General features: G+C 48.1%; 1 protein-coding gene across 1 annotated transcript in view; it reads left to right on the forward strand.

The window, feature by feature from the left end:
- Positions 1–22,652, forward strand: part of LOC144114924 (QRFP-like peptide receptor) — a 587,744-nt gene extending 565,092 nt beyond the window's left edge. The window contains exon 6 of the mRNA XM_077648955.1: positions 20,459–22,652. Coding sequence (XP_077505081.1) covers positions 20,459–20,835 — 377 coding nt within the window. The 3' untranslated portion in view covers positions 20,836–22,652. The remainder of the gene's footprint in view (positions 1–20,458) is intronic.
- Positions 22,653–26,748: the final 4,096 nt, after the last annotated feature.

The raw sequence follows: 26,748 nt of genomic DNA on the forward strand, positions 1-26,748 counted from the left end.
CTGCTAGAAAGAGAGGCTCACGAGGGAAATAATAGAAGCGTACAGTATGAGAGCAGGAGAGCACTGCGAATGCGTCTGCACCCCTTCAGTCGCACTCACAGAGAAGGAGGGGGAAATTCTAGGATCGAACGCCCACTGCCACGCAACAAGCCTGCGCAGAAACATCAGTATTATCTGAATTACCTTACACGATTTTCAGCGGTCATTTATCTCAAATTTTTCGTGCGTGCGTGTATGTGTAAGTGCGTGTGTGTGTGTGAGTGAGTGAGTGTGTGTGTGTGTGTTGGGGGGGGGGGGGGGGGGGGGGGTCCTGTTTTTCATCGGCGCAGTGGAGAAGACACAGTTGCTAGTCGCGCTTCGCTATGTTTACTTCGTCCATCACTTCATCCTATTTTGAGAATGTAACTTATTAAGCGGCGCATAATCTTCTCAGGGAAGATACTATGAGACAATTATTAATGCGAAAGCATTGTATGTACCATTAGCACGAAAGCCGGTAGCCGTCCGCCGTCTATGGCACGAAATTCGGAGGGTGCCAGAACACCGGTGTACGATATCCTGACACATGTAAGAGAACATGTATAGTGGATAATGAAATTAAATGTACTAAGAAAGTCATGACTCGCTATTCATAGTCATGACTCAGTCTTTCTGCAAAGTATCACGACTCAGCACTTTACAAGTGACGTAATGTAAGACGTATAGAGTTTGTGAAAAGTATGCGCAGTCATGACGCGTACTCATAGTCATCACGCATGATTCAGCACATTACTAGTAACGTAATGTAAGGTGCGTAGAGTTGTACAAACATTATGCATATTCATACCTCGGAGTCAAAGTCACGACTGATGGCTCGTAATTATTCTCCAACGTATCATGACTCAGCACTTTTCAAGTAACCGAATGTAATGAGTATTGAGTGTGTACAAAGTGTCCACAGTAATGCCTCGTAGTCATAGTCATGACTCAGTCATTCTGCAACGTAGCATGACTCAGCACTTCAATACTTTCGCATTCCAGTATGTAAGCAGTCTTAACTGTAAGCAGTCTTAAGCAGTCTTAAGACGCTAGTATTTTAATACTAGCTTCTGAAGCTAAAATGCCTCCAATTGTTTCAGAGCCACGCATACGACCATACTTCCTGCACGCAGGCCTACATATCGCTGGGCAGAGTGTTCTTTAGGGCAGGACTCCGTAAGTTGCATTACGAAAGATATAAATTATAACAAAATTTAACATCGCAGTACTCCTCCTCATAAGCACAGCGAATTTTGAAATAATGAAATGATCGCCATCACTCTCTTCGCCATGCGCCACCTCCTCCCCCCCCCCCCCCCCATCCCAACAATTCTCATCTCCCCGCTCCACTCTCGGAAGCCCCTGGCTGCGTTTTTCTTACTTTAGAATCCATTCTGTTACTATAACAGACCATCGATTGTTATATAGTTCATTTTCGCCGCATTAGACGCCCCAGGTAGGTCCATTTCCTCTCCTTACTTTCCAATTAGAATATAATTAACTCAATCGTGTTTATTCTCTACACGACATTGTTTTATTTCTGTTCCGTAACATCAGGCTGCCCCTTTGTGTAGTTCACTGGACTGTGCTTCCAAGTTTCGCCCCCTTGGATGAGTACTAGTAGTTTCCAAATGCTAAGCACTTTACTTTTTTGTGGATATCCGCAAGCTTCTGTTCATAAGTTTAGACTGCCCGTAAAACGCACTCCAGCCTATTCTTATTCACCTCGTAGTTTCATTATTAAGTAACGAATATATGTTCACTACTTGGCCAAGAATGGAGGACTTCCTCACTGCTTTCAGTTCTTCACAACCTATCTTGAACTGTCGTTTTTTTTTTTTTTTTGCCAGACTGCTGACCATTACTTCAGTTTCCTTCTTGTTACTTTGTTCAGAGCCGCCGCGGTGGCTCGGTGGTTATTTCGCTCGGCTGCTGACCCGAAAGGCGCGGGTTCGATCCCCGCCGCGGCGGTCGAATTTCGATGTAGGCAAAATTCTAGATGTGCGTGTATTGTACGATGTCAGTGCACGTTAAAGAGGCCCAGGTGGTCGAAATTTCCGGAGTCCTTCACTACGGTTTTCCTCATAGCCTGTGTCGCTTTGGGACGTCAAACCCCACAAACGATAACCATTTTATTTAGTGGGAGACAAAATTGTTGCTCACTGAAAATGAAGTCCCCTTTTTAATCTTAGTGAAACAGCGATGTAACTGAGTGATCTATCACCTGGTGGTTAGCTGTTGAAGAAGTGGGATTCTAGTCCGATGCAGTTAGGTAGGAAAATAATAGTGAAACTTGATCAAACTGGAGCGTGTCTTGTTTTACACTATTTTTCCTATCGCACTTTAGGCATTTGCTCCACTCTGAAACAGAACTGGCGCATCTGGCGTGCGCTCAGCGCTGCAGCCACATCGTCCACACCACATCAAAGTGCAGTGCCGGTGGCAGGCCAACCGCCAAGAGAAAACCGAAGAACAAAACAAGGCTCCTAGGGACAGTGTGACTGCTTCGAAAGGCAATGGCAAAGCGAAGCTCGCTTTCTGCCTAACCCGCTAAAGCCTGTTTCACATGCAGCGAAAACGCTCGCGATTTCTGCCGTCGCGGCGCAAAAACATGTTTCGAGCCGTCGTGGCGGTTCGAGCGTCCAGAGCGAGGAGGCTCCAACAAGTTGGAAATTTTTTGCCGGTCAGTCGCTTGCATGTGAACAAGCCTTAACGTTGTGGAGCTGCAACGTGCTGTCGCAGGCAAAAATTTCGTGTATACCAATCGTGGTTGCGTGGCTAGTTGCTTTTGAGACGACTTTCGGCGTTTTCGCAAACGCAAAAGTGCCACGATTCGAAACGAGCGAAATGGCATGCCTCTAGATGAAAGCGACCGCCGCCTCTCGACAGCAGCACGGGCTGCCGGAGGCTGGCACGGCAATGCTGTCTAACCGAAGGTATCGTGGCATGCATCACTTTTACTCCCGACAGTACAGGAAGCATCACTTAGCCGCACGATCCTTCACGCCGAGACAGCGCTTTAAATTACGAGTGACGTAAGTGTTAGTAGGTGCGCTCTTCTTCATCGCTTTGGCGCTGCTGGATGCAAGTGGGGCGAGTTGGTCTCACGCGAGTCATATCTTAGCCGAGGACTGGATGATTACCACACAAGTGATATAACTTCCCGCATACATGCTGTCAAGGTTTGGAGTCGTTCGCAGACTTCACGGCGCTCGTTTGGACAGCGATCTTGCGCACCTATAAATTAAGCTCGAAAATTTGGACTTTCCTCTTTTTGATTGTACTGTTTGTTACATGCATCGTGAGTTCGCCGGCAATAAGCGATAAATTAGTGGCACGTTCAGTCGAGCATGTCTACGTCGCTTAGTCCTTTTCTACTTTCCTTGTTGTTTATGAATTTTCCCCTGCGAGCGGTACGGTCATAGGCGGAGTTACGGGAAAGCAGGGGAAGGACAGAGGAAGGGTGAGCGAGTGGTCTTTTATGAATAACTGAGTGCTCGACGCTGCTGTATCCTATTTATTCTTATTTACGTTTTTAAAACTGCAATATATGTACGGCCAACCGGTGTACTATTTCAAACTGCATGGCTCTGTATTACGTGACGTGTTTCGCGTGGCTTGCTTTAAAGAAACTACCTGCTCCGAAGACACAGCGGCGCTAACCTTGTTGTCGGCGAAATGTAATTAAAAGCCGCGCTAAAGTCAAACCAGGCTGCGATCGAAAGGAATAACTGCCTCCGGGCTACTCACAGCGCAGGGTGCTCCTGCCTTGTCATTGCCTTCATCTCATCCGAAGTGACGCGTGCTGCTGTAGACATGTAGCGGCTCATTCAGTCAGAGCGGCTCGAGACCCCTCGAAGCTAAGCCTACTTTTGTATGGATTTATTTTCCTTTCCTCCCTCTTTCGCTACTGCTCTCTCGCGTTTCGCTTTCTTCCTCGTTTTGTTTTGGACATGGCTGCAGCACGCAGCAAAAATGGCTGCGCACGTTGGCACGTTTCCTTGCAGACAGGAACCCCCACACCCTCTCTCAGCTCCGGCCGGGTATTATACAGCCGCCGCACTCCCGCGTGGTGTGGTGCCCCCCTTCCTTCCTGTCCCTTGTCACTGTACGAGCGCCGCGCGGTGTCTGTTTGCACTTCCCCTGGATATGTGACTCTTCGGTTGGTCGTTTGCCTGAGCTTTCTTGGAATTCTCTTCCAATGCTCTGGAATGGCGCTTCCTGCGTCTTTTCCCATCTCCTTTGCTCCGTCTTCCTGTCCCACTCGCTCCTTTCGCCGAGCGCGGATTTCGCTGGCAGTGTGACGGTTTAGCACCGTACGAAGTAATCAGCTTTGCGGTGTTTTTTTTCCTTGCGTTTTTAATTTTTACGCCCTAGGTGAGCATATGCCGCTTTCATTTTTGCTCCAACCTAGTAACGTCCGCAGGTGGAACCTCATCTGTCGGCTTTTAGTTGTATATCGACAATTAGTCCGATGAAGCCAAAAAAAAAAATTGGGCGAAGCAAGAGAAATACATCCATCGCTGGAACAGCTGCTGTAACCTCTAAAGTTTTAAAATCGGCTAAAATAAACAGAACAGATCGGTCAGAGGGCTAGGTTATGTTATTCGCGGCGCTTACCTGCATCACCTGCTGACAAGTATCGTAAACTAACCGAAACTACAAGCAAACTCAATGATCCGCTCAGTAGCCATAGGTCGAAGACATATTTAGAGAAATGGATCGAAAACTTTCCTTTGGTGCAACTTGACTGCATGTATTCTTTAGCCAAATAATTGTGTTCTGCAGACGCACAGAGATCATGATGGTTTCAAAAAAAAAATGTTCATTTATTTAAAGGAATTCCATTGAAGAAAACAAAGTGCCCAGGTCCTCCTTTCCTCTTTTTTTTCCTGATGCAATAGGAATAGACCTGAAAGTGAATTGTTTCTCTCCTTCGCCTGCGCCACTTCCCAAAGCATTGGGAGCCATTTTACAATGCCAAATATTTCGCGTCAATTCATGACCGGCTAATCCGACGTCACCGGTGGGCAGACTGCACAGAACGCGTGGCACAGCCTGGATCGAATGGACTAAGGAAAGTTAATTGGGTGAACATCACGGATAAAGAGTTCATTGTGATGACGCGGCCGTAGTGGCCTCATGGTCACCGTGGGCGATCGAAATGTTAGTGATTTGCGAAATTTTCACCCTTTCTCAGTCTGGGAACCGAGACCCCATGGATCTCATTCTAGTTGTTTTCATAATCGCTTCTCCGACTACGACTGCACAATAGCTAACATTTCCTCAAACCTGTCAAGAAAACTGCGCAGTCCCAAAAGGAAAGCTGTGAAATCTCATCGTTAATCATGCTTCACTTTCGAACTGTAATGTGACAGTCGAGTCTACTCTTTTTTTTTTTTGTCCTGCAGCACACTGACACCTTTTTTGGGGCTTGGTTGGCAGTTCGTTGTTCAGTACATAGTATCGTAAGCTGTTGGCATGTAATCTTAAACTGATTATTCACTAACTCACTCGTTTCGTTGGCTACCCTCCAAGCGTGTCGCGTAATCAGCCGTTTAGACGGTCATTCTGGGAAGCAACCTAGGTATATAGCTAAACGCGCTCTTGAGCGTAAATAAAATAATGTAAACACTAAATTTAAAAATCCCACTTCACCAGAACAAAATAAAATAAAAAACAGTGCCATATTGTTCTTATGCACCAAGTATAACAGCAGCTATTGAAACGTTAAAGGAGAGTCCCGGCTTTAGGCATTAACCAAAGCCCAGTCATTTATGTTCTGGTGTTTAAGGCCTCGGAAGAGGTAAAATTGTTATTAATGAACTGACTTCTCTGCAAGAACTCACTGTAAGACATGCAGGACCCGATGTCTGAAGACTCCAGACTGCTTTAGACCACCTGGGGATTTTAAAAGTGCACCAAAATCCCGGCACAGAGGCGTTTCTCCACTTCCTTACGAAAAAAAAGAAAAAAGCCGTAAAGCTGAAATAACAATGCTCCAGAACTATGGGGCAAAAGAATTCGAGCGCCAGCAGCGTAGGTTTTGCACTGACACATGCGGGGACTGAACCTCTTCCCCTGGTACGTCGCGCTCTGCAACGGCTTTCCGGTCCGAGGCAAGTGGGCAATCTGGTCGTGGCTTCGGTTTTTTTTTTCTTTTTTTTTTTCTGGGCAAAGCTCGGTCATCCGGAATAGCGCGCGCCTCTATGCCATCGCTATATCCCATTCGCAGGAGGCTTGGCTGAACGCGGCCGAAATTGAACGAAGAGCGCGGTGGAAGCTTCCTCCGCGTTCTGTCGCTTAGAGCTGCTGTCGCGCGCCGTCGTAAAATCAGGGACAAAGAAGAGGGAGGCTTTGAGCGTGGCCCGCCTGCGTTCTGGACTGAGGGTGCGGGGAGTGGAGGGGGGGGGGGGGGACTGCGTGCGTCGACCGCTGGCCGTCAAAGCTTGATGAATGATCGCACAACACGAACACCGTTGCCAGCGTGGCACGAAGAAGAGCGCGACGTCTCTCTCGTCACGGCAACGTGAGCATGTCGGTCTATTTTCTTCTCCTTTCTTCGTAATTTTTTTCTGCATCCTTTTCGATCACGATCGCTCGGCTCATGGCGCTCTTTCCCTTTGACCCCGCAGTTGTGCCTAGCTACCTTCTCCTGTCGCCCGAATAAGAAGAGAACGTTGGCCTCTTATTTTCTGAGAAGCGCGACCTCCTCAACCCGTTGCCTTCCTTTTTGCTCATCTCTCTCTGCGGTTTCATCTCTACCTCGAAGCAGCGGTGGGCTTCAGTGACCTCTGGCGCTGAGAGCGCGCAGAAAGGCTGCGTAATTCCTCGTCGAAACACATTTATACGCATCTGCACAAGCTCTGGCGAAATCCAAGGAAGGACACGTCGTCAGAAAAACGGAGCCATCGGCATCTTGTCATCCCAATCTGGCCGCGCTTTCGTGCGTTGCATTTCGAAGCATCCGCAGTTTCGCCGGCGCGAGCACACGTCTGGAATAACCACATGTATGCAATGCGTCCCGTGTTGCGCTGCAATTTGCATAACAAGACGCGCACTTTTCTCGCTACTTTTCTCGTGCCGTGCTTCTCCATTGTTCATTTCTTAGTCAAGATATGTGAGAAGTGTGTGTGTATATATACCAGGTGTTTCAGGGAAGCTTGTCACTAATCTAAAAAGTAGGGTTTTTTTGAGGTAAAGAAGCAATCGCGTTTTCAAAATCGTAACACCTGATATAGCTACGAATAACCGCCAGCTAAAAGTCTCTAATTGCCCTAATGTGCCTATTGGCAACAGTTAAAAAGTTGACTATTGGAATTTAGTTCATCACTTTACCAGCTAACATGATTCGCTCGATTTTTGTTTTGTTGTGTTTTTTGACGCTCGCCAACAACGGTATTCCTCTGCCGCAAAAAAAAAAAAAAAGCTTCGCTTTAACTCCAATTCCCTATTTTTAAAAATTAGTGATCACTTTCCCTGAAACACCCGGTATAGTAGTTTGCGCTAGTCAATGGACCAGGAAGAATTTGAAGAATAAAGGAGTTCGAAGTTTTACGGCTATCTTAGTTTATTTATCCAACAGTTTTCGTCGGCGGTCCGACTTTCATCAGGGTTAAGAGATAATTATAATATACATCTTCTGAATTCTAAACAATTATCTTACAGCTATAAAAATAACTACCATATTAATCTTCCAATGGCGAACGCTACAAATTTAAGAAAAATAGAAACATTCCCCTATGCTCCTTGTGTTCCGTAACTGTTGGCTTCCTTCTTATGTGTGTATATATTCATACATCATATTAAGAGAATGCCAGAATTTAAAAAAAAAATAACGAAGTTTACTGCAACGTTTTGACCGAACTGCCGCCATTTTATATAATGGGTTTCCGCCACAAACTGGCTTACCTAGTCACGTTTCCTGTTTTAGCAGTGTGCCTCAGAACACAATCGCCAGCTTGCACAACCGAAACATTTTTAATGCAAAACTCTGCATAATTGCAAGGTGAATGCAAGGCAAGGTAATGAAAGGTGAAACAAAATAGGTCTTGTCAGTGTCTTCTCGATTAGCTTTAAAAACCAGTGCATTTTCGTTCAGAAAAAGCAAACGATAGTATCCGCTTACTGTATTTATGTTATTCTTCTCTCTTGTTGATTTGCTTCTTTGTTGGGCCCTAAAATGTTTTTTTTTTCTGCTTGGCGCATTCGAAGTCGGGTCGCGTGCCCCCCATCACTTTTTCGCATCGAGCATAGCCAAGTAGAGCAAAAGAAATCTGTTCTGGTTCGAGTCATCGTCATCATCCTAGGCCTAACTGCGCCCACTGCAGGACAAAGGCCTCTCCCATGTCTCTCCCATTAACTGTGTCCTGTGCCAGCTGCAGCCATCATATCCCCGGAAAGTTCCTATATAATTCCATCCGCCAACCTAACCTTCTGCCACCCCTGCTATACGCTTGCCTTCTCGTGGAATCCACTGCGTTACCCTTAAGAACCATCGGTTATCTTGCCTTCGCATTACATGCCCTGCCCATGCCCATTTGTTCCTGATTTTGACTAGGATGTTTTTTAACTCGCCTTTGTTAACTGATCCACTCTGCTCTTTTCCTGTCTTTTAACAATGAAGCTATTATATTCCTTTTCATAAATCGCGGCGCTGTCCTGAATTTAAGTTCAACATTTTTTTTAGGCTCCACATTTCTACCCCATAGGTGAGTACCGGTAAGATATTGCTGTTCTATACCTTTCTCTGGGGGGATACTGGTAAATTGATCTTCATGATCCAAGAGCTCCTGCGAAATGCTCTCCACCCCATTCTTTTTCTCCTAGTTACTTCTTTCGTCGTCCGGATCAGCGGCCACTACCTGTCCTAAGTAGATCTATTCCCATAGCACTTCGACGCTCCGCTGCCTATTGTAAACTGCTGTTTCCTTCTGAAACTATTAAACAGTGCTTTAGTTTTCTGCAGATTAATTTTTACACCCACAGTTCTGTTTTTCTTGTCCAAGTCATTGATCACACTTTGGAATTCGTCCTCGGAGTTATTTAGCAAGGCAATGTCTTCGGCTAATTGTTGACAAGTAAGGTATTCTCCATTAACTCTTATGTCCATATCTTCCCAATCGAGATCTTCATACCTCCTGTAAACATGCGGTGAATAGTACTGGAGAGATCACGTTTCCCTGCCTGACATCCTTCCTTAGTTTGATTTCACTACTTTCTCTATGGAGGACTATTGTGGCTATTCAGCCGCTATAGATATTTCCTTGACATTTTAAACATGTTTCTTCGGCACCCTGGTTCCGTATGCCTGCGTGGCTGCTGAGGTTTCGACTGAATCAAATGTTTTCTCATAATCTATCAAGGTGTCACACAGGGGTTGGATATCTGCGGATATGGTGGAAATGGTCGATTGTCGAATAGCCTTTGGGAAAGCCAACCTGGTCCTTTGGTTTATTGAAGTCAAAGGGTGCCCTGATTCTACTAGCGATTAAATCAGCAAATACCTTGTAAGCAACGGACAGTAAGCTGATTGGTCTGTAATTTTTCAAGTGCTTGACGTCCTGTTTACAGTGGATTAAGATAATCTTAGCGTTCTTCCATGCTTTTGGTACGCTCGAGGTCATAAGGCATTGCGTATACAGGGTGGCCAGTTTTCTTAGTATAGTCTCCCACCGTCCGTCAACACATCTGCTGTTACCTGACGCCCCCATCCAAAAATGCCAAGGCATTTTTTCAGTGACTATAACAAAAAATAACACCGCAAAGCAAGAACGTATGAGAGAAATACTGTCTGAAAGTTGCCAATGTAATCAGTACAAGTTGGGAAATGAGCTGTCATTAAAGAAAGCACTACTTCATGGTTCCCTAGTATCCACGCTTGGCGCTTACGAGCAGAAACTGGGCCCGAAAGAAACGAAAAAACAAAAAAAGGCTGTGCTAGCATCTTATTGCAAAAAAAAAATAGCAAGAATGTAGCAAATGTGCACTACGAACCTCCGCATCACAAGACTAGGCAACAGCCGCGCCCTACTTTGTCCGAACTCTCGGGCCGCCCAGGCGAATCACGGGAGCGTGTCGCGCATAAGCGCGGCAGCATATGGCGGTCTTCCAGGAGGTATGCCATGAGAAGGGTGCAGCGATGGAGGCATTGTCGAGCCCCCCCCCCCCCCCCCCCCCCCTCTTCCTGTTCTTCCTTTTCTTTCCCTAGACATTCCCTCACGAATGGTTTCCGCACTCTCTCTTACCGTTGGTCCGAGCCAGCTGCGAGAGCAAATTGCGCATGACCCTCCTGGACCGAGTGACCACTGGGTGCGGCGAGAAAGGGAACGAGGCTGCCGGGGGCCTGGGCTCCTGTGCGGCAAAGCCCAATTGCGTCCCTGGCGAAAGGCGTCCGAAATGCTAGCACAATGTCTTCCATAACAAAGGGCACAACAAAGGGTCTGTGTTCACTCCGTGGACAGTTTAACGACAGTACTATCGTCAGCGTACCGGCGCTTACGGAACGAGCCGAACACATCCCGTTATGTTTGCTTGCCCAACAAAAGCCTCGCAAAGTTGTGTGCGGGAGCTCTCTCTGATAATGGCACAGCGGAGGTATTTAAGGCTCGCGAAGGGAAGAAAGAGCGCCGAAGCTAAAACAGCCCAAAAGTCAGAGGACGTTCATGTTCAGAAAAACCACTCTCTTGTACCTTAAGCACCCGTCCGTTCGGCAATAAGCGAGCTCTATTCTTGGGGCTTGCTTTCTTTTGTTCTCAACAAAAGGCGCTTTAAGAAGAAAATTCGTCCGCGATGGTACTTAGAGTTCGCCATTGTCCTGTTTTGTCGCTACTCATCGGTCCCACAAGAAATATGTCAACATGGAGGTGCTAGCAGCCACTTTCAAAGTGTCATTTTTTCTTCATTTCGCTTTTTGTACTTTAAAACGTAGAAAGCGCTTTTATTTTAGTACATTGGTGTACAAAATTCGCAAATATCTGCACTAGCTTCACTGTAAATTAATGTGCCTTGCGGACACTAATCTCTTCTCGATTATAGCCGCTTGGCTATGCCATGCGGTCGCTTCAGCACGGCACTTCAAGTGTTCCCGCAGCTTTACAATTTTTCCTTCTTGTGTGATGCCGGCTCTAGTCCGCTGCAGACTAACCTGACGTCTAGTTCTAGTTCTAATCCGTATCGCCGTATCCGTGGCCAGCTTCACTGCCAAACAATATAATTGCAGGCTGCAGTCCGAACTTGTTCCGGACTTACATTTGCTTGGACGCCAGTAAGGTCCCGGAAATTTTTGCGAGAGCATTTGTAATGTTTGGGTGAAAAATTATGGTTTATACCTCTTTTTTCATTCGCAGTTTTCTGCGTGTCGTTTCAACTTCATAATAACTAATATTGGAAAACTGAAGTATTCTAACCATACGAAAGGCTATCTGTTGCAAGGTTCTCTTATGATTATATCGCTAGCATTTTTCGCTGATTTACCCTGTGTAGAATACCCCTGGATAAAGAAACCTAAGGTCCCATGCCTCCCAGCAACTTGGAGGCATATAGAACAAGGTGCGGAAAGCGACCGATAACACAGCAGGGTATGCTGACTATATTCTGTCGGCCTGTAGATTGAGTAAAACAGTGTAGAAAGAAAATTTGTGCTTACGGAGACGATGCGCTCATAATGTTGATGATCGATGTCGAAAGCAATAAAATAAAGCCCGATTAGGAATTCCTTCTTCGCTGGGAATGACGGAAACGTTTTTCAAGAACGCCAAAAGGAGGGTGTCTTGTATGGGCTTATATTGCTTTTGAAATCTGTGGTTCGCTAAAATACAACGTGTTTTGCTCTGAGGTATATAAAAAATGTGTCTTCAACATTGTATATCTGCAAAATATCTGAGAAATTAATGTAGCTGTCCGAAATGCTGACATTGATGCACGGTCAGCCTTACGGTATTTCATAGAGAGTATAATCTATTTACGGGATGTGGGTGTAGCTAGGAACGACCCATTTGATTGGTTGCCTTTGTTGACTGACACGCCAGACTTTAAGGGTGCCATGTTCGACGTATTGCAGTTTTGTACTTCAGTGAATAACACAACAGCCTGTGATGCTGTTCCCAAAGTTCGAGTGCCCTGGACGAGCTGTATATTGCAAAAATTGCGATCTAAATCGGGATCGGCAGACTTCTCCCACCGGCAGCGGCCGCCATATTGAAATGCTTGCCTGTCGTCACGAGAGCATACGCGCCGCAGTGTCGTCTGCAAAAAGGGCTGCGAGCATACGGTTTCTCAATATGGCCTAGAGGGAAGAAAGCTGGCGGCGCGGCAGTTAATTCACCATGGAGAGGGGCGTAGGAATGCCGGAAAGATGAGGTTTCTTACTTGGCTGCTTGGCTATTGTTGGGCACGATACGTGGATTCAGCCTCAACAGTGCGACTCTTCTCGATACAAACTGGAAAAATGCGACGAAGGTTTTTTCTATAACAGCCTAACAATGAATTTTCCCGTGCGTCAAATTTGTTGAAGTGAAGAACGCATTACTGAAATCACACAGGAGAGCATATCGCGGTGCAACTGCCGTATCCGAGGCAGAATTCGCGGTATTGGCCCAACAGTACCCATGCCAAATACGGAAACTCGTCTTCCCCGCACTCCCTAGCCGCCGCGGTGGCTCAGTGGTTATGGCGCTGGGCTGCTGGCCCTAAAGACGTGGGTTCGATCCCGGTCGCGGCGGCCGAATTTCGATGGAGGCAAAATTCCAGAGGCCCGTGTACTATGCGATGTCAGTGCACGTTAAAGAACCCCAGGTGGTCGAAATTTCCGGCGTTCTTCACTACGGCGTCCCTCGTAGCCTGAGTCGCTTTGGGACGTTAAACCCCCATAAACTGATAAACCCTTCCCCGCACTCCCGCGGCGGGTGAAAGGCTCCTTAAGAACCTCGCACAGACAGGGACGTGAGCTCTCCTTCTACGTATTGTTGAGAAATTCTGTTGCTACAAGGTCAAAAGACGTGTGTTCTGTCTTTTCATCGGCGATCCAAGCAGCGGTAGTCCTATCGCGCTCAGTATGACTTCCATCGCTTCCGTAGTGAACCAAGTGAGGTTCCTGATGTATAGGAAATCAATGCATCAACTTTCACAATCTTTTACTGAGCTTTCATCGTCGGATCGACTGCTAGCTGCATCAATTTCCAACCCCACTGTACTCGCACTGGTTCGGGAAGAGAGCTCCTACAACACGTCGAGCGCTGCTGCTAATACTGGGAGCGATAGCACTTGTTACTGCGCAAATAGGTCACAGTAAGGTAGGCTTGCGAAGCGACGCCGACGCAGCCGGCGGGCTGATCGGCAGATGCCTTAGGTGACACAGCAGTTTGTCACACTATACCGGCGACGACGCCACCACGACCAGAGATCCTGTGTCATCGTTGCGTGAAAGGTTTTAAGGCCAGCGATGCCGACAATTCCGACCGCCAGACGGTCGCCCTACCTGTCTTGGGAAGGCTGGCGCCCGAGTGACAACTTCACGCGGGGCGAGGCGACGGCTCGAAGAGCTGCGTTTGTGTCTATCTTATCCGTGTTGGAAGAAAGCGAAGCGCGCGGCTGCATATAATATTAAGCATGAATGCTTTTAGCTCCCGTTGTCGGCGCGCCGCGCGTGACCTTGGCGCCGGAACGGAGGAAAACACGGAGCCGAACGTAAACAATGAACATTGACGTAACTTTCAGTTCACCCGCCCCTGGTGCCTGCGTGCTGGGCAGCCGCCGGAGCAGCGCATGCGTCAAAAACAGCGTATGCGTGGTCCCGCGGTGGTAAAAGCCAGCGTACTGCGTAAAGGCGCCAATGTTCTGCCCTGCAGCGCGACAGGCGCATGCTGACTCCCGGTAGTTCTTGATGAGCGAGGCGTCAGCGCCGCGTGAGTTGCCGGCAATCGGTAATGCGCGCGCCTCCATCAGCGCTGCCAATAACCAGCTCTGGTCGCGCGGGTTGGCATATATCATCGTCATCATCAGCCTGACTATGCCCACTGCAGCAGAAAGACCTCTCCCATACCTCTCTAATTAACCCTGTCCTGTACCAGATGCAGTCACCTTATCCCCGCCGATTTCTTTATCTCATCCGCCCACCTAACTTTCTGCCTCCCCCTGCTACTCTTGCCTTCTCTTGGTATCCAGTCCGTTGCCCTTAACGACCATCGGTTAACTTGCCTTCGTCTTACATGCCCTGCCCATGTCCATCTGTTCTTGATTTCGACAACAGGTGTTTTTAACTCGCGTTTGTTAACTGATACTCTACTCTCTTCCTGTCTATTAACGGTACACCTATCATTTTCTTTTCAATAACTCGATGCGTTGTCCTCAATTTAAGTTGAGCCTTTTCCGTTAGCCTACAAGTTAATGACCCATAGCTAGGTGAGTACCGGTAGGATACAGCTAATGGGGCGTTTCACCTACGACTTTCGAAAATTTTTAGAAATGGGATTTTTGAGTTAGCAGAGCGCTTAATCCGACATAGCATTGTCAGCGATGTAGTACATCAGAATACAGCTAAGACGTGCTAACTAGCAGACTGGTTAACTAATATTGAATAGTTAACTTTGAACTATTACTGTTGGGCTGCTTAATTACTGAGAGGCATGTAGCCCACCGTCAGTAATATCCATATCAGCTTTTAGAATTTCGAAAGCGCAGTTATTTTCGGCGCTGCGGGCCAACGAACTCTGGTTACATCGCGCCAAAATACATGCGCTTTCAAGAAGCTTGCAGACAAAGAAACCGCTCCAGTGCCCATAACTCGTCGAAATAGCCAAAATTTGTTGGGCCACAGCGCCGAGGGTAACCGTGTTTTTGAAATTCTGAAAACTGATATCGATATTGCTTGCGGTAGGCTACACGCCTCTCAAGGAGCTTAATAGTAATAGTTAAAAAGTTAACTATTCAATATTAGTTAAACAGCCTGCTAGTTAGCACGTCTTAGCTGTATTCTGATCTACTACACTGCTGACAATGTTATGCCGACAAAAGCGCTCTTCTAACTCGAACAGCCTATTTTTGAAAGTTGTTATAAAGTCTTTGGTGAAACACTATGTATACTTTTTCTTGAGGGATATTAGTGAACTGGAATTCATGATCGGAGAGAACCGGCCAAATGCGCTCCACCCCATTCTTATCCTAGTTATTTCCCTCTCGAGATCCGCACCTGCACTCACTACCTGCCCTAAGTATAGACATATTCCCTTAGCACTTCTAGCACCTCGCTATCAGTTGTAAACAGCTGTTCTCTTGCGAGATTGTTGAAAATTAATTTGGTCTTCTGCGTATTAATTTCTAGACCCATCGTTCTACAGTGCCTAAGTCATTGACCATGCTTTGGAGTTCATCCGCCGAGTGACCTAGCAAGGCAATGTCATCAGCGAATCACAGATTACTTAGGTATTATTCATTAACTCTTGTCCCCAACTGTTCTCAATCCAAGCCTCTCAATACCTCTTGTAAACAGGCGGCGAATAGCATTGGTGAGACTGTGTCCCCATGCCTGTCACCCTTCCATACATAAAAAGCAGCAAAGAAAGCTGAGCGTGCTGTCGCTCGCGAAGGAGAGCCTTAGAAAGAAAAGAGGCTGATGCGGGACGCTCCCTCAGACACGAGTGTGCCGTCCTACAGTGCGCTTACGCCTTTCCTGCAGTGCATTTCATGCTTAAGTTTACTCTCGCCGACGAGATACTCTGTGAACTTTTTCAGTTTAACGCTGACCAGTGATGAACTTTTGCCAGAAATTTCAGTCGACGCCGGCCCCTTCCTTATACAGAGTTAAGCGCTTTCGCGAAGAGTATATAGGCCTACCGAATCCCAAGGATTCGTTTGTGCGATTTCGGCGATTGGCGTGTAGCAAATTCACAAGTTCTAGCGAATGCATATCAACATCGACTTTAGTTCCTGCAACACTGACCTCATATCGACGATTGCTTACGTCGCAGGATGCGCGTACAATCAGCGGGAAGTACTGGTGTGACCCGGTCTGCCAAGCAGCGCTGAAGGCAACTGGGCGCAGTCGTCGGCGCTGCTTGTGGGCAACAAATTTGGACGTTTTATTTAGTGCAAATCGTCGTTCAGCACAATTCTGGATAAGGCGATTTAAAATGAACTTTTGGTCACATCCGATGAAGCAGATGCAATTAGCAGGAAACGCTGGTCTCACGTTGTGTGAACAACCCGGCTACCAATACAAAGAAAGAACTGCGCGAACGAGATAAGGACCGCGAAGAGGCAAAGACGTGTACAAAAACGCAGACTAACAACCTTGTTACATGAAGGAGCACAAGGCGTATATAAGGCGATCTCAGCATTTTGATGGTCCCAAACTGGGCCGGCTCACTCTAAGAAAACATAAGAAAACCTTAAATATCGCACAGCAAAAGCAAACAGTCGAATGCCACACTCACTGAATAGTGCAAACGAGAACCAACTGATAGGAACAAAGCAGCCTCCAAGCACAAGTGCAGGCACCCATAAAAGCCAGACAGGCCCCCGAAAAACCACAAAGCAAAACAAGACTGTCTGCTCCATTATACGCCATTAAGCAACAAAGCAGTGAAAATAGGCACCGTGTCACGACAGCACATAGCAGTGTATAAGCTCAGAAAAGCTACGTCATCAAACAACAAAAACAGTGAAAATAGGCACCAAGTCACCTAAAATCAAGCAGAAAACACATATAAGCTGTGGTACTCCAGAACATTTAAAAAGCATGAGAGAAGCCGGAACCATCGCACGAGCTGACACCTGCCTAAGAGAACATTATCATGAACACAGGCAACGCTTACCAAAGAAAGACCAATACAAACGGAAGAACGCCTCTAAAGGAGACCACCCAAAACATCAGAAACCTACACGTGGCCTCCTTCCAAAAACCATAATTCTTTAGGTGACAAGGAAATGCAAGGCTTGCTAACGCAACTGCCCCTGGTGCCGATGTGAAAAGTTTAAATGACGAGGCGCTCCCATTTGTCTTTACACCTTGCCAAAAACTGCGTCTTACCAAAGCGTGGTACGCTGTCTCGTCTGTTCTTTTTTTTTTTTGCAGTCCGCGCAATGCTGAGTCAAGAACCATACTGCGTTGTTCGCTACTCTCCACCTGTGCTCTCTTGCTCTTTCATTAAATCATCTGCCGGTTTAGGCCTATGTAAATTTTGGCGCAACTGATAGGTACGCGGTACACCACGCTAGATACGCAATCCATGAACTTCCTTTCATAATTGACTGCGCATGGGACTTTCTTAGCATCCTTCATCATCACGCACACCTTTGAAAGTGCCGCCAAACCTTTGGTCTCTCGTACGCGCGTAGGGCACCTCGAAAGCAGTAACGACGCGCGTCAAGCCTCCGTGTCTCATTGTATTGCGAAGGACTCTGCCTCCGAGACCGCGACGGTGTCCTCTGTTGTCGGCTCGCTGCTTACGGGTAATCGATGGCTATACGTGAGGGTGAACGTGTCGCGAGCATGCCCCATGCAGCAAGATGCATGGCTGTGCTTGGGGCGCCGAAGCGGCATGCGGTGCACGTCAGATTTGAAAACTAGTCAATTGCGGAAACGCGCAAGACGAGGACATTATACCGAGCACCAGCGGCCGAGGTCGATTCCTGGGACCACCGAAGCAATAAACAATCTGCTTCGAAGACTTCAAACGGTGGAGACCGCTATGAGCAGCGAGGCGTTGGGTTCACCCCTCGTTTATGTCTTGATAAAATAAAAGTGCGGACCACGCATCTGCTTTCAATGTTTCGTTCGCGTCTCTTTATCTTTGCAGTGAACCGTGCAATAGAAAAAATGAGAGATGATAGAACAATTGGCTAGGACAGAATTTGGCAGGAAGACCAAAGAATGTAGGCGTCGCATCTAGAGAATTTGGTGTTACTTTCACTGTTTGCTTTCTTTTTGTATCACAAGAACCAAAAAGTAATTTAAGAGTAATTGCATTACTATCGCTCCCCCCCCCCCTTTTTTTTCCCCTCTCCGTGTCCTTTCCTTCCCGCTAGCCGCAGCTCAGGTGCTTCAGGTTTTGTTGGCAGATGCCGCGGATTGCAACATCTTTTCTTTCCATTGTTATTTGTAATAATAAATAGCCATAAACAACAACAACATTACTTTTCGGAAGTAATTGTAATATAATGTAATACTTTTTGCGATCAGTAATTCGTAGACTGATTTAAATATATCTGCGCGATTTTACTACTCTAATTGGTAACTTATACCTCTGTCACACTAGCAAATTTAATGTCATTCTTTTCGAATGGCATTCGCACCTAATGCGATTAATCTGCTGCTACACGGGAACATTTAATGTCATTAGGTTCGAATGACATTCGCTATCGAATGAGTTCACGAAACTCATTCGCATTCGATGTCGAACCGAATGTGTACTCTGGACACCATACGCGCAGCAGAAACAAGCGACGCGAAAAAATCGTGTGCGCACTGTCAAGGTTAGAAATTGTATTTATTTAGTCCTGCTAAAAAATGTTAATTTTGGTGCGAACTTCTTCACACTTGTAGCTGTCGTGGATAGCTATTACTCTCGGTCCCAGCAGCAGCCAACGGCAGCAGCCGACCGTGAAGCAAGGCCTTTCCCGCGACCGCCGATCATTTTGGGTTGCGTGTTTCTTGCTGATTGGGGTTACATGTTCGTTTAGCTGGGAAGTACTTAAAGATGTCACTGAGTACTTCACCTTTCAGAAGTCATTTCCACGCTCCACGCGTCGCCGCGCGCCACCATGTCAGCCATTTTGTTTGTTTACATTTTTTTTTAGGATTTGTGGTTGACTTTGTACTTGGCTTGGCTTTTGATGGCTGAAGCGCCGCAGAATGGCCAGAAATAATATTTTAGGCTTATAATATTGCACAGAAATGTTCTCACCCGCTCTTAAAACACTACACAACAATTTGTAACATTTTATGCGCGTTGATGTGTTTGAATTGTACTTTTTTTTTCACTGAGCGTCACTGCCATCATTTTCGAATGACATTATTTTTTACCGTGTTGCACCGAAAGGTACTGAATGACATTCGAGGCATCGAATGACATCAGATTGGAATGGCACTAAATTTGCTAGTGTGACAGGGGTATTAATTGCATTTCAAAAGTAATTTTGCCATCTATGTTGCATACACACATATATCGTAATGCACACAGTCGTCGTAATCGGCGCATTCCTGGGGGAATTTCGCTGTTTCACAGCAAATTCTAAATGGTGTACTAATTCCTCGAAGTTCTCATTTAGCAAACATACGAGTTATCTGCTAACAAGCAGTAGAAAAAAAGCTAACAGGACATATCCCCGGGAGCCGCAGCAGTCGCGCTAGCGCCTGCGGGCGGGATGAAATGAAGACAGCGGCGACTATTGGTTGGTGCGGGCTGCGAAACATCGAGGTGCGTCGGATTTTGCAAAAAGGTTCTACCATCCGAAAACGGTGCCTGTTCGACTAACACACACGCCGCTTCTCAAAGAGCATGTATTCAGCGAGGCAGCTGTCGCACTCGTCAGTTCTCGGCGCACTTGTCATGCAGAAAGTTTTACTCCTGCGTTGCTTTGTGCTGGTTTGGGTTGTTAACTATTGAGCTGACGGTGTAGCAGGTAAGAGCTTGGAAATCGGCAACGCAACGCCACTCCCTTCGTGGTGCTCATCGGCGGAAGCAGACACGGGACGTGCCGCTTTTCACAGCCTGGAGCACTTGGCTGCTAAAAGGAGATCGCACCCATAACATAAGAATAATATGCTTCTTAGTGTACGCTTTAATATAACAACATGAGCCCATCGGTTTCGGCTTCTTCGACAATCTCAAGACGGGAGCCACGAATGAGCCCACTTCTCCAAGGTTCTCTAACCTCGCGTACTGTGTTTAAGGCTTCCGAAAAGAAAAATGAAAATGAGTTTTATTTCGCCTAACTGGAAAAAAAAGAGAACTTTCCGAGTGGCTGTCGTCCGTCCACGGCGTGCATGCAAGCTACTCAACGCGGCGCACAGCGCACATCAGACGACGCAGGGAGGCTATGCCCTTGTGACGTCAGCGATTAAAGGTTGCCAGACAAGCAAGCGGTTTTCAAAGCATGTGAAAAATATTCATTTCAAAAATATCTACCGCACCAAATGAACTCACATTTCGGTTAGCTGTAATTTGATAATAAGCCATTCAAAAATTGATTCCATGTTCGAAAATTGACTGTCATGGCTCCTTTGAGAATCTTGAAGTGTTTTTCTCTTTCTTGTGTATTCATTTTTGAAGTTTAGTTATTTATTGCCAAAGCGGTACTAAAGAAAAAAATCAGTCACGGAGAGTGTTTTCGCATGCAGAAATGTCGATGTGTAAATTTGATTCACACAAGTGTGAACCTCTTCTTGTCCCGCACTACCTGATTACTGAGACCGTTTCCCTGTGGCTGTCTTGTTGCGCAGGTGCTAGCATTCACTCTGCTCGGATGGACAGGTGCCACCGAGCGTGCACCAAGTCCCGCTGCACCGTATCCAGCTTCCGGAACCACCACAGCTGTCCGGTCCCGTGCGGCAGCGGCGTCAAGTCCCTGGTCGAGCGTCAGCGCTCCTACCAGGGTTGCTCGGAGCCTGGCCGACCAGCCAGCTGGGCTGTCGGACGACTGGTCTACTCGGCTCAACGTGGCCGCGCGTCGGCCACTGCCCAGCCGCGAGCCGGCGACGACGACGGCGCCGAGCGCCGAGGTGACGACGATGCCGGCCTCCAGTGCCACCACTGCCAGCAGCACAGAACCGGCGAGCCACCGTTCGGCGGCCCAGGGGCCAACGGAAACGTACCCTGAGCATGCCTCCACGAGGCGCGTGGTGGTACGCAGGAAACTTCTCTTGCCTGACAGCACCATCGCGCCGCTTGAATCGCACGCGAGCTCAGTCGTCTATGAGGCTTCGCAGGTGCGCCCCCGCAAAGTGGCCTATCACGGCAGCACCAAAGCAGCCAGCTCCCCCGAGGTGCGCGTGTACTCGTCGGCCTTCAATGAAAAAATGGTCGCCTCCCGCGAGAAACAGGGTAACCAAGCGTCGCCGCGACCAGCGCGCGAACCCCAGTCACAAGCGCTCCCGCGAACCATCACCATCCCCTACCGAGTTCCGCAACGCGCCGTCCTGCCTCCTAGCCCAATGAGGAACAGCCATATCAAGGAATCGTCTCCCCTCAAGCAGAAGGCGCACACTGCGGTCAATGACATCATCGTTCGCCTTCCGGACTCCCTCCAAGTCCCACCCAGACTGATTCGTACGCCTTTTCCCACAAGCACTGCGAAGTACAGCGCACCTCCCCGCGACCACAGGCGAGCGTCACTCAGCGAGCCTCCACGTTCGCCGCCGATTTCTTACCGACGGGATCCCCACACTGGCATTCGGGGCCACTCGGTCAAGCTGGGCCCCGCGAAAGACGACTTCACGTACTTGGGAGAATACCCGTATGCCGACGACAGCTCCAGTTACGAAGAAAGTGGGCAGCGCGAGCCGCACGGCCATGGGAGCGAAGCACTACGTTCTCCTTACCGTCGCCCTCTGTATACATTCCCTAAGCCCATAGACTTCGGACTTTCAAAAATGAATCAAAAAGGCTGCAAGACAACGGTTAAAGAGCTGAAGCATGTGCCGAAGGACGCGCTAGGAGCAAGCTCAGACTTGCACTCTTTGTTCAGGCTCAAGCGAGGGGCGCCCGCAGAGCCAAAGATGAGGAGTATCATCATGACTAAAGAATGTTTCTTTCCGGAAGATCCGGCGGGCGACGGCGGCAACACTGCCGACAGCGCACGGTCGAAGGAAAGTTCCCCGCCTGCTCCCGTTTACGGGTACCCTTCCTCAAAGCGGGCCTACCTCAGCAACTACGATCCTCAGCCCAGGTCCACGCACAATACTCCTACATACAATTCTTATTATCCACGCCCACCAAGTCACGACGGCTGGCGAAGTGTTGGAAGTGCACCTGTATTTCGAGCGAGCAAATTTCCTGCGACTGACCACAGTTTCCGTTCCTCCAGTTTCGACGACGGGGCATTCCGAGAGCGAGCCCCGTACTCGAGCGGCCGATACGACGGAGAACACTCAGATCGCAGGGGTCTCCGGGGATCATCGTCGACGGTCTTCGGGGCCGACGACAGAGAAGGGCGCAGCAGTTCCAACTTCCCATCCGGCTGGCGTGAAAGGAGCAGCGACAGGGACGACGGGCCGCGGGACCGCTACGACGCCAGCCCTCTGGCCAGCGGTCACAAACCGCGAAGGCGCGGACCCCCTCCGCCCAAGACGATGAACCGGAGTTTCGCTTTCTACAGGCGGGATGAGAACCCCGAGAAAGACCACTTCGTCGAGAGCTACTCGACGGCCCGCAGGAAAACGTTCCAGTCGGACTACGACAGTGACCGGGACGGGTTCTTTGAGTGACCGCGGTGGAGGGTGCATTTTATTCGTACGTCATTGTAGCGGGCGCTACTTTTCCATGTATGTGACACGATGTCTCGATATGAGTACCGTGAATGTTACAATGTAAGCGCGAACTAATCGGCGATGTCATACAGCGCGCCAGCACTGTCGTGTGTCTTTGTAATGCATTGTTTGTTTCTAAGCTTTCAATGAATATACGTAATTGTCTGTCTTTTGACGAGTCTCTCGTTTTATTGAACTTAATTACGTCGAACATCAAGCACTAAGAACTTAATGCACTCTCGCATGGATTCCGGCTCGCGCACTTCACTTGCTCGAACTTCTGCGCTCATATAGTCCATGCGAGTGAAGTCTGCCATATATCCAGTTGGCTTCCTACATCGTCCAGTGCCATTCACACGAGGAGGTCTTCCGCACTTTCCCTGTTCTGCTGATGGAACCAGCATACATTCACTAACGTATGAACGCTAAAACCTTCGGTAGTCATGGGTCCAAATAAAACGCAGGGGAAGGCCGAAAGCAGGTACGTTTCATGCTCCCTGTAGCACAGCTGGGCGTAGGACTCCGCTCAATACGGTAAGAAGAACAGGGTATACGTGGCACTGCCGGAAAGCAGAGTTCCTCTCCCACTCCCCCTTTCTCTTTCAGAAGCCCTGCTCGAAGTGACCGCTGAAACTTCAGCGAAAGTCTGCCTCAGCAACTGCAAGCGCCAGAAACAGCGCCTCCACACTCAACGGTGTTAGCTTCTTAGCTTCCATTTATGCCATGAAGGAAACATTTTAATGACATCGGATTTGATTCTGAGTGAATGAGTAGCAATTTTGCTCACGTTCGTGTAAAATGGTGTGGTAATTTCCCAGACAGTTAGAATATGTTCAATTTTGCAGTTAATGGCTTGTGCATAGCTTCGACTGGAGTACCACGAGTGGATGTAATCATGGCGGTATGTTTTGCTCTCGCCCAACATAAAAAGAGGACAACGTGGGCGTGAGCGAAAGGTATGTAGCATGTGCGCACCGATGGTGGCAATGGTTTTGCCCATTTTGGCTTGCAGTGACAAGTTGCTCAGAACAGGCCATCCTCCTGTGCACTGCTTGGATCTCGAAAACGTAGTTGCGCACCTTGCAAATAAACATACTTCAGAGATGGCGAAATATTTCGGGAGGCTGCTCAGTAAGTCACTTTCTTCTTTTCCATTCGCGACTTCAAACTCCACTAAATGCTGGTTACAAAAAAGTCACAAACAATCAGTGCGATACATGCGGCACAGTATGCGCTAGCATTAGTGTTTCCCTTTGACTTTGGCACGTGGCGTGATCCAGTCCATCAATCACACTCTGACACGCCGTACCCCTTCCCCATTCGCTCGATCCTATGCAGCAATGAACGGGTTCCACGCTGTACACCATCGCCACTCTCCACATCGCTTAACGCTGATTGGCGACAGCGATTCCTTCTCGCCACCCGTCGCATCCCACCAATTCGCCCTCTATATCCTTCCCTCTTCCCTCTTCCTCTTGCTCTTTCCTCCCTGCGCTTTTACTCCTCTCCCCCGAGGCTTCACACTTCTCCAACGCTGAACACTCTTTGCGCTAGGGGGTTCTGATGCTAACGCATTAAAACTTGTTCTTTTGGTTTGCTCATCAAAGCATACCAATAGACCAGAACATGATACTCTCGCACCGGGACCGGTTCGTGCGTACTCACAAACCCAGGAATCAGGCGCCATCAGGCATCAGGCTGCCAAAACGCTACGAAGTGCCTTTGCGCCATGCACATCAAGCGAGCTTTGTAACCTGTCAGAGTGTTGAAACATGTCCCTGTCGTCCTCTTGGAAATACAAGAAGTAATCTGGGCACTATTGCATTGCCTACGCATGCATTAACCACCAGATGAAAAGAAGCAGCTGGGTTGTGGAGCGCAGTGGGCTATGAGCGCGACGTTTGTCGACAGCACAGCCTACATCGTGTCCTATCGTTAACTACATCAAGTACAGATTGCTGCGGTCCATAGAACGAAATGGGCGACAAGTACGAAAGCACAAGTAAGTACTGCGTTTGAAACGGTCTAACTAACTGCATGGTCATCGCAATACGATTAGTAGCTAGTGACCGTGTTATGGGAGCATGCAGCTGTATTCGGAGCTTTCGGGTCGGGGTGACTAAGAGTCTGTGTTGTGGTGTTGAAAGCCTGTTTCTTTGCTGCAAGCCGCTCTGTCACTCTGCTCCCTGAGGAGGTTGCGTGCGCCGAAGTGGTGCCCCACAGTATACGTGTGGTGACGGCTGGTTGGGGACTTCGGCTTGCACGAAGCCCGAACTCACGGTGGTTGGTGGCCTGTACCTATCGCAGTAACCACAACACTCACCGAATAAAACCCTGTGCCAATAGCCGCCGCGGTGGCTGAGTGGTTATGGCGCTCGGCTGCTGACCCGAAAGACGCGGGTTCGATCCCGGCCGCGGCGGTCGAATTTCGATGGAGGCGAACTTCTAGAGGCCTGTGTACTGTGCGATGTCAGTGCATGTTAAAGAACCCCAGGTGGCCGAAATTTCCGGAGACCTTCACTATGGCGTCCCTCATCGCCTTAGTCGCTTTGGGACGCTAAACCCCATAAACCACAAGCCAAACCCTGTGCCAATGCTGCTGCTCGGCCACGCAAGGGCAAGTGCAGCCCGAAGCTACAGCGTTGGTTTTCTGTGTTTACACATTATCGGCATCGATCAGTGTGCTCGCGCTTAAATAGCGTGGCGGCTAGCAGTATGACCGATTGAAGCCGATAAATTCCGTCGAGTGGGGTGATCCCCCATGAGTTGATTTCCGTCCTTCGAACCAGTTCGCATTTGTAGCTCGAGTGCTCAACGTGGGCACGTGGATACCGCTTCGTCATGGTTCCCCGAATTATTGTATACCCCGGGTTTCGTTATATCGCAGCTACGCATATTCGTAATTCGTGGCCCGCAACAAATGCCAGTCTCAGAGTGTTTGAGATAGTGCCTTGACAAAAACATTTCGGACCTGGTATATGTACGTGTACTCCCGCATCACATCGCAAAGGGCAAGCATGCAGATGAAGTTTGTAGCAATGCTCGCAGCGTTATTGAACCGTGCCTTATCGTTTCGCGGTCTTCTAACAAAACATCGTCTAAGAGAATCGCATGAGAAGTGCTTACACTCACCGGAGGCATTTGCCCCGGTGGTAGACCAGCGGCCTGCGAAACCCATCGCCAGAGGACACAACAGTCTCAATGAAAGTCGCAGGATAATAAACTCGATCACATGAAAATTATGTCTTCAATTGCGGCGTCGTGCGGCGTTTACATAGTGCCGTTTAGCCGCTTCTCCTCCCGTATGCGCCCTGTGTCGCGCCGCCTCGCGTGGCAGCCCAAAAGTCCGCCTTCAACAGATGGCGCCACGGCACTTTCAAAATGGCGGCACTCAAATTACTTCTGTGTTCTGGTCTATACGACGCTGGATCCACGGAGAAAGCCAAAAGCGGTATGCTTTCATTCACGCAATGTAGTTCGTTTATTGACAGAAACTGTGTTCTAATCTCAAGCGGTAAGCACTGCGCATAGCTGCAAACGAGTTCACGAAGATTGCCTTCACTACACTACGAAACCACATGCGAACAGAGTTCTGGCCCATTTCAGGTTCATGTGCAATTACACTTCATTAAATTGCATTACATTAAATATCCAGTCAGCTTTCGCTACGCAGTGTGCATTTTCAAGGTACTCTATCTCAATGAATGCGATGAAGGTGAGTATATACATAATTCGTAGCACTTCTGGCATCTCACTGCACCTCTGCGCTACGTTCAATAATAGTTCCTGCACCGCTAGTATTACTGAAGATTGGCAGGGACGCATGAGAATGGAATTAACGGGCCTCTATTGTCGTTCGCGCCTAATGATATCTGCATCGTTGCTTGGGTAGTTAATTTTCGATGGGTCGTTAGTCCTGTGGCTGGCCGACCCCACTTCAGATGGTTCCAAAGTGCAATTAGACCTAACGTGAAGAAATTAAGAAAAATTCTCTACTTTAGCAGTCAGTCTCCCGCACCTTAGCAGGGCCGTTTATTTCTCCCATTATCAAAAGTCGCGACGCGTTTAAGTAGGACTACCACCCCACTGAGCACGCTCTTGTCAATTTCCACGAGTCAAGGACGACCGTCCAAAAAACTGCAAGACTCACTGGGGCGATGCCTAACACATGAGGTGGCGCTTCAGCTGCAAAACGCTCCAAGAACGAGGTATATTTTGTTGTGAGCGTTTTTTTCTACTTTCTAATCAATTATTTGTCCTAAAAA

The sequence above is a fragment of the Amblyomma americanum genome, chromosome 1, assembly GCF_052857255.1.
Source record: "Amblyomma americanum isolate KBUSLIRL-KWMA chromosome 1, ASM5285725v1, whole genome shotgun sequence".
NCBI lineage: Eukaryota > Metazoa > Arthropoda > Arachnida > Ixodida > Ixodidae > Amblyomma > Amblyomma americanum.